Source organism: Diabrotica virgifera, chromosome 7, assembly GCF_917563875.1.
Source record: "Diabrotica virgifera virgifera chromosome 7, PGI_DIABVI_V3a".
In the NCBI taxonomy this organism is placed as follows: Eukaryota; Metazoa; Arthropoda; class Insecta; order Coleoptera; family Chrysomelidae; genus Diabrotica; species Diabrotica virgifera.
In genome coordinates, this window is record NC_065449.1 from 30,415,547 (window position 1) to 30,434,478 (window position 18,932).

Consider the following 18,932-nt stretch of genomic DNA (forward strand, 5'->3'; position numbering starts at 1 on the left):
GTTTTTTTATGGTTTTTCCGCAATTATTGCTATTTTGCAACAAGGGTGACAATTTATAAAATTTTTAGCCAACCCTATATTATAGGAAATTTAATTACGCAACTTTTATATTAGCACAACTTTTCTCGGAAATAAATACTTTTAACGTTATAATCAAAAAACGAAGAAAAAAATCGAATTTTTTCTTCATTTTTTGACATTTTGATTATTTAAACAATGTTCCGGATCTTTTTGAGTGGGAGGATAACTCAAATATTATTATATGAGTTATTTTCAAGCAATTTCTGCAAAAAATATGAGTCACCTCTTAACATCCAAATGTACTAATATTTTTACAGATGCACCCTGGTCTATATGAAGTATCTACTTATTTGCCTTAGAACAACAAGTTATTATTCTCCTGAATTTCTGTAAAATGTTAGGGGGGCTATTACCTTAAACTGAATAAAGAGATCCTTGAAATGTATCAAACTTTTTTCGACCAACCATCGCAGTTGCATAGACAACAGGACATTTACACAATCAAAAAAGCGTTCAACAAGCATAGTAGTATCGGACGGTATCTTGGGAATGTACTGCCTCCAATAATTCCTAAACTCTAGAAATATGTCTGCACATGAAGGTAACCATTGGTTTACTATGATGTTTCTGGCGTTTTTACAGATGGCTACCACTCTCTCTTCCAAGCCTGCTGGTGTTAAAGAAGTCAGATCTTTGTTCAAGAGGTCATCTTGTGGAACTATAAGCATATTGTCGTACCTATAACATAAAACATAAACGTACTGGTCTACCGATAGAAATAAGTTTCAGATTTTATTGATTTCTTTTCTTTATTTTTAAAAATATCTCAGCAAACTATCTTTATGTTGACGATTGCTGGAATATGAACTCTGATCACTCATATATAGTTATACATGTTGAGAGTGATACATCCATCAGAAAAGGAAGCAATCCCAGCCTAATTAATAAAAGCATAGATTGAGAAAGTTTTAAATTATATCTCGAAGAAAAATTAAGATAGCCGCTTGTGGCCTAGCAAACTAAGGCACAAGATATTGCCACAATACGAAAATTTGGTCTGCTATTAACTGTCCAGGCTGAATCGATAGTAGCTAGATAGCTGAATCTAGAGTATGTACTCAGAAGTATGTAAATTATTTTAGAGAGTATATTATAGATTGTGTTCAAAAGTGTTATTCCTCTGTAATTGATACATTTAAGCTGATCAACTTCCTGTGTAGTGGACACTGTAAATCGATGTTCCAATCCTCAGTCCATGACGTTGTTTAGTCTTGCATCAAAGTCATGGATTACCCGCTTTGCATGACTGTCTTTGTCTTACCAAACTGTCTTTTCTTGTAAGTATAAGTAAACTCTTTAATTTTTTTATGCATGTTTAAGCTACCTTGTCTTCTACATCTACTACATCTTCTACATCTTGACATTTTTATCGTTACCATTTCTATTTAGCCTCCTATATATCTGCACACAGTTCTATCTAGTTCTTTATATCGTTCGAGGGTATTTTTATTCTCCCTCCTTCTGTCCATAAGGTGCAATATTTCATCTGTGATTCACTCGTTCTTCTTCTTCCGTTCGGATCAACCAATCACTTCTTCCGCACTGCTGCATTAGCCCAATAAATGACCGTTTTGGAGTGTAATTTTCAGGGGCAACTCCGAATTGCATGAAAATTTGGATTTAGGTTCTGCTTACCCTCCACTTCAAAGTTGAATTTGTGCCATTGATTGCTTTTACTTGGGGAGGGGTGAAGTTACCCCTTCTCGGGGGTGAAAAACGCGTGTTTAAAACAAGCCCGGAAATGGATAAATTGACAGATATAAGCAACTTCCGTTCCATAAAGTTTTTTATGTAAGTCAATACTTTTCAAATTATTTGCGATTGAAAATGTTGATTTTTCAGCAAAAAAAACTATGTTTTCACACGGTTTTTCGCATATAACTGAAAAAGTAAATATTTTATCGAAAAAAATATTCTTAGCAAAACTATAGCTTATAAAAAACAAAAAAAAAATGGTGTATCAGTTAAGTCTATAAATTAAGTAAAAGCAATGTTGTAGCTCATGAAAAATACGTTCTTATTCGTCTAATTCCAAATCGAAGAATTCAACGTGAAATCACCGAAAAATTAAGCGCTTTTCGGGAAAAGCTTATTAACATTTTTAAAGTATTTCAAAAAAGAAAAATGAATAACAATTTTCAATAATGAATAACCATTTTCAATTTCGTTGCAACACGAAACTACAGCCGCATCATTATTCCAGTTCAATCAGAGAGTGCAGCAAGCATCTCTACCGGTTTCGAAACTTATTAGTCTCTCATCAGGAGGCACATATGCTGCTCTCTCTGGCCCAACTAGGACAAACCCCGGCGTGCAGTCACGGATTGCAACGAACGAAATGGCAGGGATGCCCTAGCGGCAACTGCTATCAAAAAACTAAGTTTTCAATCTAATAGCACATTTTTTTTATTTCAAAAAAGCTTTACAATTGTTTTTTACAAAAGTTTCTACCATTAAAAATAAACGAGTTACACTGAAAAAACAAGTTGGCCCATTTTTTTTTTGGTAAAAAAAAATCGTGAAAATCTCCCTACATTTAGTACCTTAAACAAAATTAATCGTTACTGCTTTACCATTTAGTTTAACTGTATGTGTATTGTTTATATGAACTGTAAGTTTGATTGGTTTAAAGTGCTTATTTTTGAAGAAATTTGGTTTTATAGTAAAAATTAATTTTTGAAAAATTTGTTTTTTTTTCAAAATAACTTAAAAAGTATTAGTGATAAGAAAAATCTTAAAGAATAAAAAAATGTAGGTTTTGCTATTATAAATATGCTAGTTTCATTTTGTTTTTCCGTAAGACAAAAATTGGTGAAGATACGGCTGTTCAAAATTTGTTTACACTCGTGATTAGTGACCCGTTCAAGCTTTTTCAACTATACCCCTTTCAAAAATAAGCACTTTAAACCGGTGAAACTGACAGATCATAAAAAGTAGATAAGTAAGTAAATTGTTTGTAAAGCGGTAACGATTAATTTCATTTTGGGGAGCTAAACACGGGGAGATTTTCATAATTTTTTTACCAAAAAAAGGGGGCCAACTTTATTTTTAGCGTATCTCGCTTATTTTTAATGCTAGAAGCTTTTATAAACAATTAAAATAAAGCTTTTCTTAAACACTTTAAAAAAGTTTAAATGGGCTTTCCCGAAAAGTGTTTAATTTTTCGGTGGTTTCACCTTAAAATATTCGATTTTTTAATTAGACGAATAAAAACGTATTTTTCTTTTGTTTTTACTCGAGATATAGACTTTACTGATAAATCATTTTTTACGGATTTTTATAAGCTATACTTTTTTGCATAGTATTGCCTTGCATAAATTTATATTTATTTATATTTATTAATAAGTATTGACTTGCATAAAAAACTCTATAGAACGAAAGTTGCTTAAAATCAGTCAATTTATCCACTTCCGGTCTTATCTTGAATGTATGTTTTTTCAACCCCGAGAAGAAGTGACTGTCAACCCCCAAGTAAAAGCAACCAACGGCACAATTTCAATTTTGAAGTGGAGGGTAAGTAGAACCTAAATCCAAATTTTCATGCAATTCGCAGTTGCCCCTGAAAATTACACGGTATCGCCATATTTCCCGTTCATTTACTGGGCTACATATAGCGTACCGTAATTTGATCCAGTTGATCCATATCTAGTTTTTTGTTATTCTGTTTCTGGATTAGGGTTTTTAATCTTGACTCGTAAATGGTTTACAAGTGGAGTATACTTAATGATAATTTATATCCGCTGCAGGCTGCAGGATATATTTTGGTTGAGATTATTGTATTACGGAATCGTGATAAATCCTAAATTAAAACAACTTATTTACAACACAAAGCGGAAATTTGCATTCGACAATAAAAAAATAAAGGCAATTTACTAACATCGTTACAACAAACACTTTAAATAGGTTCATTAAAATATTTATACCTATATAAAAAGCGAAATTAAACTTCCGATAAGCATGAAAATATGTTTCGAAAAAAACGTATAATTGCACTGTTTACCATAAGCGTGGACATGCTAACGACTGCATGAGTAACGTACCTGGTATTTCCTTATCAGTACTTACTTTTCCCACCAAAGGTCACGGATTTTCCTGACAATGATATTTCCGTTGTAATAATGCTTTTCCATTAATTGAGTACTTAAACAATAGTTTGTATGCCAAGGTACTGGTGCTCTAACCAGCATAATTGGATATTCGGATGGAAATGTTTGGAATCGTAATCTGAAAAAAAAATAGAATGTTGAATTTTCAAATACTATGAGGTTTTTATTTCATAAATTTTAAAATTAATGTTGAATGGGTTGCATGTGAGAGTTCATTTTAAATGAAGTAAAAGACAGACGTACTCTCAATCATTTAATTGTGTACTTCCGACGACCGGTTTCGCTCTCTATAGGTTGCAGAGCATCATCAGGTCGACGGTTACAAGTCACTAAATGCTACAAATAAAAACCAGAGTTAGAACAATGTCTGGTTATAAAAGATGCTAAAGATCCATAAGATCAAGCCAATGTTGAACAACATACATAAAAATAGTAAAAACAGCAGACAAATACATATGCATGTAAAAACGGGGACGGTAACAAACGTCCCCAAGCTCACAAACACATGCAGATGTATACTGTCAACAATCATGCAATTATAACGTGTCGTACTTACATTCGGATACAAGGAGCTATAACCTCAGTATTCCTTAACATGATGTTTCTGCTTAAGTTATACTAACGGGATATGGTGGAATAGACGGAGAATGTTACAAAGGTAAACAAGTTTATGGGATTTGGGATTTCTTGAGGGTGAAGAGTTAGTTGTTGAGAGACAACCAACAAATATGTGTCTATTCTTGTGTTTTTGAAGTAAAATAGTGAATGTGACACGAGGTCGATGTTAAAAGATTTCATTTTAAAGGAACGTATTGATCCCTACTCAAAACAAGGACTATAGTATCTTGAGGAAGATATCACCCAACTTTTTTTATTTGTTATAAACATAATATAAACACAATGATCAAATGGTTAAAGAAGTGGTTAAAGAAAATAATATTTGCAACAAATTAATTAAATGAGTTAATAACTTTAAAAAACATGATGAGTCCCATCTTCATAAGAAACTCAAAGAAGTCACAGACACAACATAATCACAAAAACCAAATAACCTAGAAGAACAAAAAACATGTGGGAAGACCCTTCTGTGACATCAGAGAACCTTCTGCATTAAATAAAGAAAACGACGAAGGTCCTCCAATACTGAAGTCCGAACTGGAATATGCTCTACGTTACGTCAACTAAAAAAGAACAAATCTGCAGGAAAAAACGAAATACCAGCTGAGCTACTGAAGTTAATCAACGAAGAAATCTTCGACCTTCTCCTTGCCCTATTTAATAATATTTGTAATACAGGAGCGATCCCTAAAAGATGGTTGGAACCAGGGCCTATTTTACCACTAGGCCCGTGAGGCACCTGCCTCGGGCCCGCATTTTAATAGGGCCCGAAAAGATCACCAAACAATTTTTTTATTGCAATAACAAAATAAATTTTCAAAATTCTTTCATTTTACGAACGGGAAATGATATGATATCAAAAAATAAGAGTCATATTCATAAACCATGAACCGTTCTCCATAAACAATGTTTAATTGTTTAAATATAAATTTTATTTACAGTCCCTGGCCAAATTATTAGACGCACTATAAGATTTTATAAAAAATGTTAATTCTAAGGTGATGCTAAATAGGTTTTTGTATGTACCAGACACAATGTATGTTATTTGGTTGTCCATTTAATTGTCTATATTTTATTACAAATAAAACATCATGATTAATCATCAAATGTGTATTTATTAACTCTTGAAGGAAACCCGAAATAACGACAATTATTAAATGTTAATATTTTGTTGAGCCACCTTTAGCCGCTATTAGAGCTTTAATTCTGCGCGGCATACTATCAGTGCAAACCTGTACTGTACTATCTCCTGCATTTGAGGATGATGGTTGCACACGTAAAGTATTTTTTCTAAGAGCTGCGTTTTGTTTGTGATCATATCTTTATTCACTTCTGTTTTCATTTACTCCCAAAAGTTTTCGATGGAGTTCATATCTAGGCTATTACCCGGCCAATCCAGAAAAAGGATGTTTTTTTCTGCCAAATCTGATACAGCTTCTGCAAAGCTTTAACAGACCATGCTGTTTGATAAGGAGATTCATCTTGCATAAAAATTAATGGTTCCCTATTTGGAAACCAGTCTTGGAGCTGTAGAATCAACCGCCTTTACAAGACATCTTTGTACTGGTCTTGCCGCATCACTCCTTTTACCACATACAGACGTCCAGTACCCTTGCCGATAATGACTGACCAAATTATCACTTTTATAGGTTGTTCCACAGCATTTTTTTTATTGGTGACAGGTCTGCTTCAGTGATAAAATTAGATTTGAAATGTTGCAGAACAAAGCCCAATTTCTTGCGCCTTCGTTTTCGAGAAAAGTTTCATCCTTACTGTGTTGCTCAGACTGTAGCACCCTGCAAAAGTCATATTTTTCCAGTCATTAGCGGCAAGAGTACTGGACGTCCATGCGTGGTAAAACGAATGATGAAGCAAGACCAGTACAAAGATGTTTTGCAAAGGCGATTGATACCATAGCTCCAAGACTGGTGTCCAAATGGAGAACCAGTTAGGAAATAGAAAGGATAATTTATGTGTGTCATCATCATCCTTAAATGCAGGAGATCGTACAGGTTTGCATTGATAGTAGTATGCCGCGCAGAATTGAAGCTCTAATGGCGGCTAAAGTTGGCTCAACAAAGTATTAACATCTAATTGTCGATATTTCCGTTTATCTTCAAGAGTAAATAAATACATGTTTGTTATTATTTGTTATTTTTCTTATTTGTATAATAATAATTAATACATTTAAAAAAGTTATTATTATTATCATTAATAAATTATATTTAGGGGCCCGAAAATTATGTAGTGCCTCTGGCCTGATTTGAAGTAAAATAGCCTCTGGTTGGAACTCGTCCTGATACCACTGCCAAAAAAAGAAGAACGCCAAATCATGTCAGGACTTCCGCCTTATAAGTCTACTAAATAACATTCTAAAGTTTTTCTTGCGAATCATACGTGAACAGTATATAGAAGATGTGACGGGGTTACCGGTCAAGAACAATTTTGTTTCAGGAATATTCTGTCTTCAAACTATGGGACAAAGGTGCAAAGATGAATAAGCAGATATGTTTGTCTGTAGCCTGGCTACACACAACTTCTTGCCTGGGCAGTCCAAAACTGTACAGGCAAGACGGAACAAAAAGACGGTATATACACCGTACGTTGTCCACACGTTGTCCACGCGGCACGATGAGCAGCACGGAAGAGGTTTTTTTAATGGAAGCGTTATTGTATTGTTTTTTAATAAAAAAGCAGCAAACAAACAAGCAACGACGCTGTAGAAGTAGTTGGTATGCCAAGGTACAGGTGCTCTAACTAGCATAATTGGTTATTCGGAGGGAAATGTTTGGAATTGTAATCTGAAAAAAAAATAAAAAGTTGGATTTTCAAATATTATGAGGTTTTTATTTCATAAAGTTTAAAATTGATGTGAAACTAGGTCGATGTTAAAAGATTTTACTTTAAAGGAACGTATTCATCCCTAGGTACTCAAAAAAAGGACGATAGTGTCCTGAGGAAGATATCACCCTAACTTTTTTTTATTTATTATAAACATAATGTGGAGTAAAAAGTGCCTCCTGCGGAGAAATATGCATTCGCATGTTAACTTATTCGAAGATTTGAGAGGATCCTGAAGACTGGCGTGGTTATCTTAGAATGAATGAAACAGCCTAAACTGATTTACTGCGTCTGGTGACACCCATAATTAAAAAAGAAGATACTGTTATGCGCCGTTCTATATCTCCTTATAGATTTTGAAAATGTGTTCGACCGGATACAGCACAGGACCTTGATAGTCATATTAAACGACATCGGAATCGACAAAAGAGATTTTCGAAGTATAGAAGCTATTTACTGGAATCAGACAGCAATCATAAAGATCAATGGTAAAACGCCAAGGCCAACTGAAATACAATGAGGTGTCAGAAAGGGTTATATGCTATCACCGATACTGTTTAACGTCTACTCGGAGGTAATATTTGCGAACGCTTTATAGCACTTTTCAGAAGGTATCAGGATAAATGGACAAAGAGTAAATAACATTCGCTATTAAGGTGACACTGTTTTAATGACTGATTCGGATCACAGTCTCCAAATACTGTTAAATTGTGTCATTGGGAGTTGTGAAAAAATGGGGATGAAGAGCAATACTGCGAAAACCAAAGTTATGAAAATATCGAAGAAAAAAAATTTACCCCTTCTAGTATTTATTATGTGAATCACCACCAGCTTGAATACGTAGACCAATAGCAATATATTTGCTGCTGGTCTCAACAATCAACTTGATTATAAACAAAAAGTAAGAGCGAGAATAGAGGTAGCCTGACAAGGCTTTCTCAAAGTGAAGGGCTTATTTTGTAACAGTAGAACTAATATTAGCAGTACCGGCGCTAGGGTATAAGGCGCCCGCCTGCAAAAGAAGCATAGGCGCCCTTCGGTTTCTGTTAAATTATTATTTTGTATAGCACCGGCAGAAAAAAAGCTTATTTTGGCGCCCCCCAAACAGGGGCGCCCGCCTGCAGTGCATCCCTTGCAGGCCCGTTATCGCCGGCCCTGAATATTAGTCAGATGTCGTTTTCTGCATTGCTATGTATGGTCAATACATGTATGTAACGTAGTCCATTGAAATGTTACATTTAGGGTTGCATTTCTTAGAGGAGTCAATTTTATTTTTTAATGTGTAGGAAGGTTCAGTAGAAGCTTAAGTTCAAGTTTTTGGAGGGACCGCCCTTGTCCCCCGGCCGCCATCTTGGAAAAAGGGGTGCAAAGGGCTTTCGCGCTGTATCTCCTAAATTAGCAACCATACAGAAGATTTAGTTACACATAAAATGTAGCAAATTAAATTTTCTACAATTTTATATCTATTACATTTTACCGTCAAGTGACCAACAAAAAAGTTATAAACAAAAATAAGAGCAAATGATGTAAGAAGTTTCTTTTTGGAGGTTATAACTTTTTTTCCGTTCATTTTACAATAAAATAACATCATAGCGATTTTATAGAGGATTTTTCAATGAAAAGTTTCCACTATAAAGTTTTTTAATTTTATTTATTGATCTAGGTTTTACAGCGCGCCAAACATGACCAGATTCTCGAATTCTCATAGGAATACAAAAAAAAAACAAAAACCTTGGGCTTTGGGATTTTAACATTCCTATGCTATTATTAAGCTATTTTTAACCCTTTTCCCAGCCACCTATGAGGTAGATTTTGGTGGCGCGTTTTTTGTGTGGTATCCCCAATAGGTCTAATCCACGGACAATTTCTAGACAAAATAATATTATTTATTATTATATGTTAAAAAAGATCTATCATAGTTATTATTTTTTCATTTGTTTTTCGATGGTCCAGGCTGCGAGTCAAGATTTGGATCAGTATCCAAAATGAATTTTTGTGGTATAATGAGAGTTAGAGTTGGCGTCATTGTCGGTAATTCATCTACCAATTAATTTTCTTCAATAATTAATCTTGATATGTCCACGATGTTGCTGCAACTTTCACCACCACAATAGAGGCACACTGCTGAACATTTGAGGTCTGCTTTTCAACAACCACATGCACTTCCAGTTTTCATTGTATCTGCTAAAGATGAATTTCATAATCTCGGGGGTACTGGAGGCTTGGAAGTTTGGATTGGTATCCAAAATTTTCCATGGTTATTCCAGCCCCAATTTTTTGGATCACAATGTTTACCGAGCCATGACTGAATCTGGTGATACACTCGGAGTCTGTGGAAACGGGCTGCATCTTGTGTTGGACGAAGTGAGAAGAGATTAAATGCATTTTTTGTCACTGTTTTAGCGAATCGTTTGTATCTCAGGGTTTCCAGAGAATCGTCTTTATTTCCGCCATATAAAGAGACGAAAAACGTTCTCCAACAACAGTGAGTAAAGATGGCTCGACTTTCCCACTGACAAATAAATTTCCTCAGAGGTTTCTTACAAATAAAATAACCACCACTCTGGTTATGATGCGCCCTTACAAAAATCACAAAATGCTTATCTAATCACAAAAATATAAATTTTACCCGCAAGACTCTCAACAGTATTATCTATAAAACTCAAAACAATTTTCACAATTTTTAATACGACTGCACGTGGCCAAATAGGTAGCATAACTGTAAGAATAAGTTAAGTAGAAAGGGACCGACTGCTGTGCCACCTAGGATAAATTATAATAATAAAAGTAATACCAAGCAGATATTCAGTCCGGTACCGAAGACAAATTACGTAAGTGCAAATTTTGTCAATTCCTGTTTATTGCACAATTAACTTCTAAAATACTATGTAAAGATTATACATAAAGACCGAACTGTAAAAATGTGCTGAGCCTAAGGCTTACAACACCGAACTAAAATCTGAATACCGGTATTTGATATTTGAAATATCGGGATACCGGTATTAAAACCGGTATTCTAATGTCTAGTCTAATTTCTAAAAAATACTTAGGTTTGTTAACTGCCCAGACATTGAAAATACTCTTTCGGAAGGCACTGATGTGGCAGGTATTGACAAATAATATTTTATAACCAAATAATAAAGCTCAGGAAAAGTGGATTTGTATTTTTTCCAAAATTCCATCGGGTTAATTTTTCTTTCCAAATTTGACATTTCGAAAGAAAATGGGTAGTAGACGTAAAACGTAAAAAATCGCTTTATATTGCCGACACCGCCGCTTCTCGATGGTGCCATACTTGGCTCAGTGTGTGTAATAAATAGATTTCATTACAATGAAATTGTTTGTTTATCTTCAAAAATAATTCTTGTAATTAATTAATATTATTTTAAATTAGATTTATATTCTGCATAAATTCAATTTTCATCAACTAATGTAATACAAAATTACCGGTATTTTTAGGTTAATACCGGTTTTTAATACCGGACAAAAATCGTCCGAGATTCCGGTATTCGGGATCCAGGAGTCCCGGTATTGTAAGCCCTGCTGAGCCACTATTATAGCGTAGTTGAGTCGTTACTGAAATAGGCGCTATGTTAGACCTTGTTTCAGATGCATAATGACGCAACTGTAGATAGGGTTGAAAATGGGGCGATTAAATTAAGATAATAAAATTCAAACCAATATCGATGAAATAAAAGCCATCATTGTCAAAAAAACAAACGCCATACCGATGCTCCTGGACGATTACTCTTCATTTAATCCCTATTTTAAATATTTAAAAATCGTTTTTTGCTCTTCTGAAGAATTTTGCGGTTGCGTCATTCTTCTTCTGGACAGGCGAATTTGTCATGAGATAACTTCTTGGGCCTTTTTTATATGTGCCTAGGGTTCTAAGTTTTATAGTACGGAGAAAGGTCAAAAATAGATTAATAATAGCATAGGAATGTTAAAATTATAATAAATTGTATGAATAAAATAATATTAAAGTAGAAAAGTAAGCCTAACATTTTGTTTTTATTGTATCCCTATGAGCGTTCGAGAATCTGGTCAAGTTTGGAGCGCTGTAAAACCTAGATAAGTAAATAGAATAAACACCTTTATAGTGGAAATTGTTTGTTGAAAAATCCTCTACAAAATTGCTATAATATTATTTTATTGTAAAATGAACTGAAAAAAAGTTATAACCTCCAAAAGGAAACTTGTTTAAAATTTTTTACTTATTTTTGTTTATATTTTTTTTCTCCGTCACTTGACGATAAAAAGTAATAGAAACAAAATTATAGGGAATTTAATTTGCTACATTTTATGTTTAATTAGATTTTCAGTAGGGTTGGTAGTTTACGAGATAGAGTGCGAAATCCCTTTGTACCCCTTTTCCAAGATGGCGGCCGGGGACATGGGTGGCGACCCCAAAAACCTGAACTTAAGCTTCAACTGATCCCCCTACACATTAAAAAAATAAAATTGACTCCTCTAACAAATACAAGGTATGGCTTAAAAAATGTAACATTTCAATGGACTAACGGGGGGTCTGGACGCTAAATATAACGCTGATGAAAAAGTTAGAAGCCTTCGAACTCTGGCTTTATAGAAGGGTCTTGAAAATACCTTTGACAACCCACACCACCAACGAAAATATCCTGAGGAGAATAGGTATACCTAGATAAGGAGCAGGAGCTGCTACAGATCATCAAAGTTAGAAAAGTTGGGATTAAAGGAAAATGGGGTACCGGTAGGCGCCATATTTCATGGCTTAAAGAGAGAATGGACCATCCTTGATTAATATCCTTGTTTAGAGCCGCATTGGACATACACAGTTTTGCCAGTGTAGTCGTTAACCTCCACTAAAAAAGACAGCACCACAAGAAGAAGAATAACTTCTTGGAGATTATTTTAAGCCTAGTATGTAAATACATATACACACATTCATATTTATAATATAAATATACCTAATTACGGAATCATATCATCTTGTTAACAATTTAATATTTCTTTACATTATACATATTACATATTGACTTTGATAAAAATAAAGGAATTGGCTCATCAAAAACATTGTAACAGTTTAACCTTGAACGGACAGTAAAGATATATTTTACAAAAATATACATAAAAGTCAAAAAATGTGTTCAGTATCTCTACAACAAAATAAAGATAAGGAAATTGAAGTATAAAATCCAAACAGACTGTTGCATAAATAACAAAGGATATACCATTTGCATAAATGTATGTAAATGTCTGATAAAAGGACGAATAATAGGTTTCGATTCGATACACGTGAGTCATGAAACTAGTCATCATGTTAAAAGAAAAAAATACGGAATTTAAACAATGTCCATTATCAGTCAAGAGGTTAAATAGCATACATTGTATTGGAAGTTTTGCTGTTTTTAAGACAAAGTTTAATTTATTCTATGAAAGGAAAACATTGTGGAAAATGGTGGGACGGTAGATATAGTCCAAGTAATGAAGCTTCAAATAGGACAAAACCTCGCAATTTTTACAGAATAAATCGATTTACTTGAAAATTTGAGGTGGATAGTCCAAGGATCAAAATCTATATCATGCCGAAAGGCGCTTTTACCATAGGGGTGGTTGCCACCCCATCTCGGGGGTGGAAATTTTTTATTATATTTTGACTACCAAAGTTGGTAAAAACATTCATTCTAATACACGAGCGGGACACCCTCAAAAAAGCGATTAGTTTTCGAGATACTGACCACGGAGGGCCGAAGGGCTAAGTTTATTCATACTTTATATTTTCGAGGGTGCTGCAAACGAAAATGAGGTTTATTTTGAATTTTATGTGGGGGAACATTGTCAAAATCGCAATTTTAACCTAAAAATAAAAAAAAATGAAATCACGTTTTTTTTGCGTTTACCTCGCTACAACTCTGTTCCGTTTTAATATTTTTTTCTGAAATTTTTACAATATATAGCTCTAATTTTTCTGAAGACAACGGTACCTGCGCTGTTTCAAGCTTTTATTCTTATCCTGATAAAGGTTATGAATTTTTCAAAGGAAAAGGTGCGGATTTGTACATTGCAAAGTTTAATTGCAAAAGTTGTGTCATCATCATAATCATTGGCTCGACAGCCCTTTCTGGGTCTTGGCCTGTTCCAGGATTCTTCTCCACTCTGATCTGTTTCGTGCTTTTTTTCTCCAGTTTTTTATTTTTAAGATTTTTATATCATTTTCTATTTGTTCTAAATATCTCAGCTTCGGTCTTCCTCTTGTTCTTTTTCCTACTGGCATCTGTTTGAATATTTTGTTTGGTATTTCGCCTTCTTCCATTCTTTCTACATGTCCCATCCAACGCAAAAGTTGTGTGACGAAGTTTAAAATTTAGCTTTTTAATTACGTTTATGTTAAAATAAAGATTACAAAGAAGTTTTCTGGAAAGTTTTAGATTAAAATGTTTTATAGAAAAAAAATGGTGCAACTTTTAATGTCGACATTAGAAATGTCTAATATAACGCTTATTCTTCGAGGTACTGGTATAGTCGAGGTGTGGTATAATGTCGCTGAGAAATTTCTGACTAGAGTCTTCTGCTTTACGGAGGTTGGCAATCATCATGGCTATCCTAATCTTAGATGCAGCTGCTCTGAAGTATTCGATTGATGTGCATCCCTACTCTTTCCTCAGGTTACATGGCCATGAGATTGTTCTTCTTCCTATGCTTCCCCTGTCTTGGATTGTCCGTTGTATAATCAATTGAAGTACGTCATATCTCCCACCGCGTATAACATACACAGAAGGGCTAAATTATGGAATAAATTAATTTTCTCTAAAATGGATGACTTTGGAGAAAAATCCCGAAACAGGTCGATTTTGATTTTTAAATTACAATTTTTTGGCATATATTTCATACTAGTGACGTCATTCATCTGGGCGTGATGACGTAATCGATTATTTTTTTAAATGAGAATAGGTGCCGTGTGGCACCTCATTTGAAAGGGTGTTCAATTCTCTATTCAATAATATAAACATTAATATCATTATTTATACAGGGTGTATACAATTTATGCAATTTATGCAATGTATGCAATTTATTTAACTCAAAATACATTCTATCACTTTCAGAAAATAGGAAATAATGTTTATTTGGCAAATAAACATTGCTTTTCGCTTAAATTAAATGTTCAAACTGCCAAGTGGTAGGTGGGAGGCTGTTTGTGATTTAATTTAAGCGAAAAGAAATGTTTATTTGTGAAATAAGCATTTTTTTCTATTTACTGACAGCAATACAATGTATTTTTAGTTAAATAAATTACATACATTCTTCTTTTTGCGTCAATTAATTTAATTCAAAAATTATTTTTTTGGTCACCCTCTATAAATAATGATATTATTATTTATATTACTGAATAGAGAATTGAACACCGTTTCAAATGAGGTGCAACACGACCCCTATTCCCATTTAAAAAAATCATTGATTACGTCATCACGCCCAGATGGATGACGTCACTAGTATGAAATATATGCAAAAAAATTGTAATTTAAAAATAAAAATCGACCTGTTTCGCGATTTTTCTCCAAAGTGGTCCATTTTAGATAAAATTAATTTATTCCATAATTTAGCCCCTCTCTGTATAAAATGCCCCAGGCATGCAGCTTTCGTATTTTGATGGTTTCCATTATTTCCATTTTTTTGTTAACTCTTTAACTCTGTTAAAAATAAGTATTAGCACTTGGCATTTTTTGCAGAAATTTTGTAGACTGAATTCACTTATGGAGCTCTAAACGGGTCCTACGCTTTAGTTCAAAAAGTTGATACATTGGTTAATGTATTTGCTATAGTCATAGTCCAACAATATAATTTACAGTGTAACTCACTCCCAAAAATGAAATCTGATAGCGTGAACTATTGAAAAATTCCACAATTGCAGCAGCAAAATTTCATTTTTTGGGAATGAATTATTTTTTTAACAATTAAAACAATTAACTCCATCGTGATGTGTCTGTAAGTACCTTTGTCACTCACTGAATTTCTTGCTTCTTCAGGTTTAAAGATTGTATTTATAAGAGATTAAACGACAATTAATTCTAATCAGAATTACATTTGTTATTCGCAATATCTTATAAAAAATATATATCAGTTACCTTATCCATTCTGCAGGATCCTTAAGCACATATTGCAGCAAATGTTTCCTCATATAAATACAATATAGCTTTTTCACAATTTTTTCGTCAGTAGTTACCATAACTCTGAAGTCTTTTAACAATTTGTACTTCTCGGGTATTTTTGCTCTGACTCGCAGCAACAGTTTGTCGTCATACGGTGATATGTATTCAGTACCAATACCCTAAAAAACACAAATTGTAGAATAAACCGTTATTATTGTAACATAATAAAATAAGAACAACCACAAACAACCAAGAGATAAGAGCGCGCATCGGAAAAACTAGAGCTACCTTCAACCGGATGGGGGGCCTTTGCAGGAACCACAACCCCTCTCTTGGTATAACAGAAAGAATGCTACGATGCTACGTCTTCTCTGTCCTTTTTTATGGTGTTGAATCGTGGGATCATAACAATATGTGTAGAAAATTTGAATCATTTGAGATGTGGCTATATCGGTGAATACATTAAACCCCGTGGACTGGTCGAGTCACAACTGAGGAGGTCCTTAGAAGAATGAAGAAGAACCGATAAGGGCCATAAGCATTGATCAGCATCAAATCTCGAAAGTCAGAATACTTCGGACACATTATGTGAAATAAATCCAGATATGCCCTCCTAGAAGCCATCCTGCAAGGAAAAATATTTGGAAAGCGAGATCCAGGAGGAGAAACATATTGGTTAAAGAACCTCATAATCTGGTTCAACACAACGTCTGTGCAGCATTTCCCCGCTGCTTCAGATAAGGTAAAGATTACCATGATGATCGCCAACATTCGTCACGGATAGGCACATGAAGAAGAAGAAGAAGAAGAAGAAGAAGCAGAAGAAGAAGTAGAAGAAGAAGAACGTAAGTCTTCCTGTCAAAATGAGGAGAACCAAATAAATATCGTAAGAAATGATGATTATCAGGCAAAGTTCCAAGGTGTAGTGAGATGGGGAAGAGAAATAAGGAGGTTGCAGATTTGAACTAAAGTTTAGAAAGAAGAGTCTATTAAGAGTTGTAAGGCTTTTAGGGTCGATGATCAGCTGAGATGTTACTTGTATAAAAGAAAAGCTATAAAAATGAAAATAGCGCGGAAAAACAAAGCACGAAAATATGGAACAACACTAACCAAAGACAGTGGCATAGCTGAAGATTGAGAGGCCCCCCGCGAAAATTTTTGTGAGCCCCCGTATTATAAACATAACAACTAATAACAGTATAATACTAAAATGTGTAAATGACAATATTTGGCCTTCATCAGTTCGTGTTAATACTTAGATTTTTTGGGAATAGACATGAAAACCGATACATGTATCTTAATCCGACAAACACGCTCGGACAGGTCGATTTTTAAAATAATCATAGTATATTATGGCATCATTGTTTCGAACTTTACGCGATCCCTCTTCAGGTAACAGTCATACTTTTGATTTTTTTAAATGGGAAAGTACATCATGTTACACCTCATTTAAAAGCTTTTGAAATACTGATTACAAAAATGTATAATACGTGGCCAAAATTTCGGTCAAATGCTTTTTAAATGCATTCATCTTTTTCGAATACAGTAAAACCTCGATAGAACGGACCTCTATTTAACGGACTTCGGATATAACGGACAAAAAATCCCTTCACGTGTAAAAAAAGTTTGAATGTAAAAAATATGAAAAATTAAATTCTTCAAGAAAAATCAGCAAGGACAGGATCAAAAATTGGTTTCTTTTTAAGAATTTGGACCTGCAGTGAGATAATTTCAAGAGAAAAACTGGAAATACCGCCGGAAGAGGTGAAATGTTTATTGATTGTAGACAACGCTGCTGCTCATCCCTCTGAAAATATTCTTCGTTCAGAAGAAAGCAACTTTAAGCTGTATTTTTTGATGTACTTTTTTTGCTCAAAAAAATACAACATCGCTTATTCAACTCATCGATCAGGGAGTAATTTTGGTAACCAAACGAATATAATGCTGACAGTTTTTAGATTAAGTACCTAATGGTTGTATTGCACGATGAAGATACCGCAGAGGATACAAGAGAGCAGCATAATTTTAAAGAAGTGATCATAAAAAAAAACAGCAAACTTCAAAATTGCAAACAAAACTTGATTCCTTTTTCAAAGCAGGATTACCGAAGGCAGGCGCGTCGATATCAAACAGCAACGTCACTTGAGAGTAAGACAATTAAATACAATTTGTTTGTGGCTTGTCTTTTTTATTTATGTCAAAACGGCAAATTTTTTATTTATATTTAAATACAGTGCACATATTTTCAAGAAAAATTTTTTGATTTGTTTGAAGCTTATTATTATATAACGGACTTTCGGCTTTAACGGACACCACCCCGTCCCCCCAATTAGTCCGTTATATCGAGGTTTTACTGTACTGAGAAAACTAATGAGTATTTTTTTTAAATTTAAACGCGCAGAATGAAAGATTACATTATTACTGAGTGTCGACAGTCCATTATAATAAACAAAAAGTTTCTTTTGAGCGATTTGAAATTAAAAATCATACTAAATTTTCTTTTGTTTTCAAGCCTGTAACTTATTAAAATAAATATTATAGAAGTTTTTAGGGACTTACGGCCCTCGATAATAATGTAATATTTTATTCTGAGTTTAAATTTTTCAAAAATTCCTAAATTAGTTTTCTCAGGATTAAAAAAATTAATGCATTTAAAAAGAATTGGACCGAAATTTTGCGCAAGTGTTATACATTTTTGTAATCAGTATTTCAAAAGATTTGAAAAGAGATGTCACATGATGTACCTACTTTCCCATTTAAAAATATCAAAGTTATGCCTGTCACCTGAAGAGGGATCGCGTAAAGTTCGAAACATTGATGCTAAAATGTACTATGATTATTTTAAAAATCGACCTGTCCTACCGTTTTGATTATGTGCTAAAAATAAATAAGTTAAGATGGGGGGTACATTGAAAACATTAACTTCAAAACTGTTTTTGCTATAAGTTATTTTTTCGTCTCAGCTGAGCTCATCGTAAAATTTTTTATACGTTTTATCCGTTTATTTTTAAATTTTGGTATAATACCCCACTATTCTGCTATTCCTGTTGCTTTTGCTAAAGTTTCGGAAAACGGATTTCTCATTTCTCGAGGATTATCACGAGGTTTTTGAAAAAGTTGAAGCGTGGCCGTTAACTCTGCCGTTTCAGATTGCAAA

At 33.8% G+C, this 18,932-nt stretch overlaps 1 protein-coding gene across 3 annotated transcripts in view; it reads right to left on the reverse strand.

Annotated features, from left to right (window-relative positions):
* LOC114328060 (dynein axonemal heavy chain 3) overlaps positions 1–18,932 on the reverse strand; it is a 793,139-nt gene that overhangs the window by 103,203 nt on the left and 671,004 nt on the right. For all 3 annotated transcript variants that reach the window (XM_050656316.1, XM_050656315.1, XM_050656317.1), the window contains exons 5-7: positions 15,752–15,954; positions 4,147–4,305; positions 435–759 (exon numbers count right to left, since the gene is read on the reverse strand). In XM_050656316.1, the coding sequence (XP_050512273.1) occupies positions 435–759; positions 4,147–4,305; positions 15,752–15,954 (687 nt within the window). The remainder of the gene's footprint in view (positions 1–434; positions 760–4,146; positions 4,306–15,751; positions 15,955–18,932) is intronic.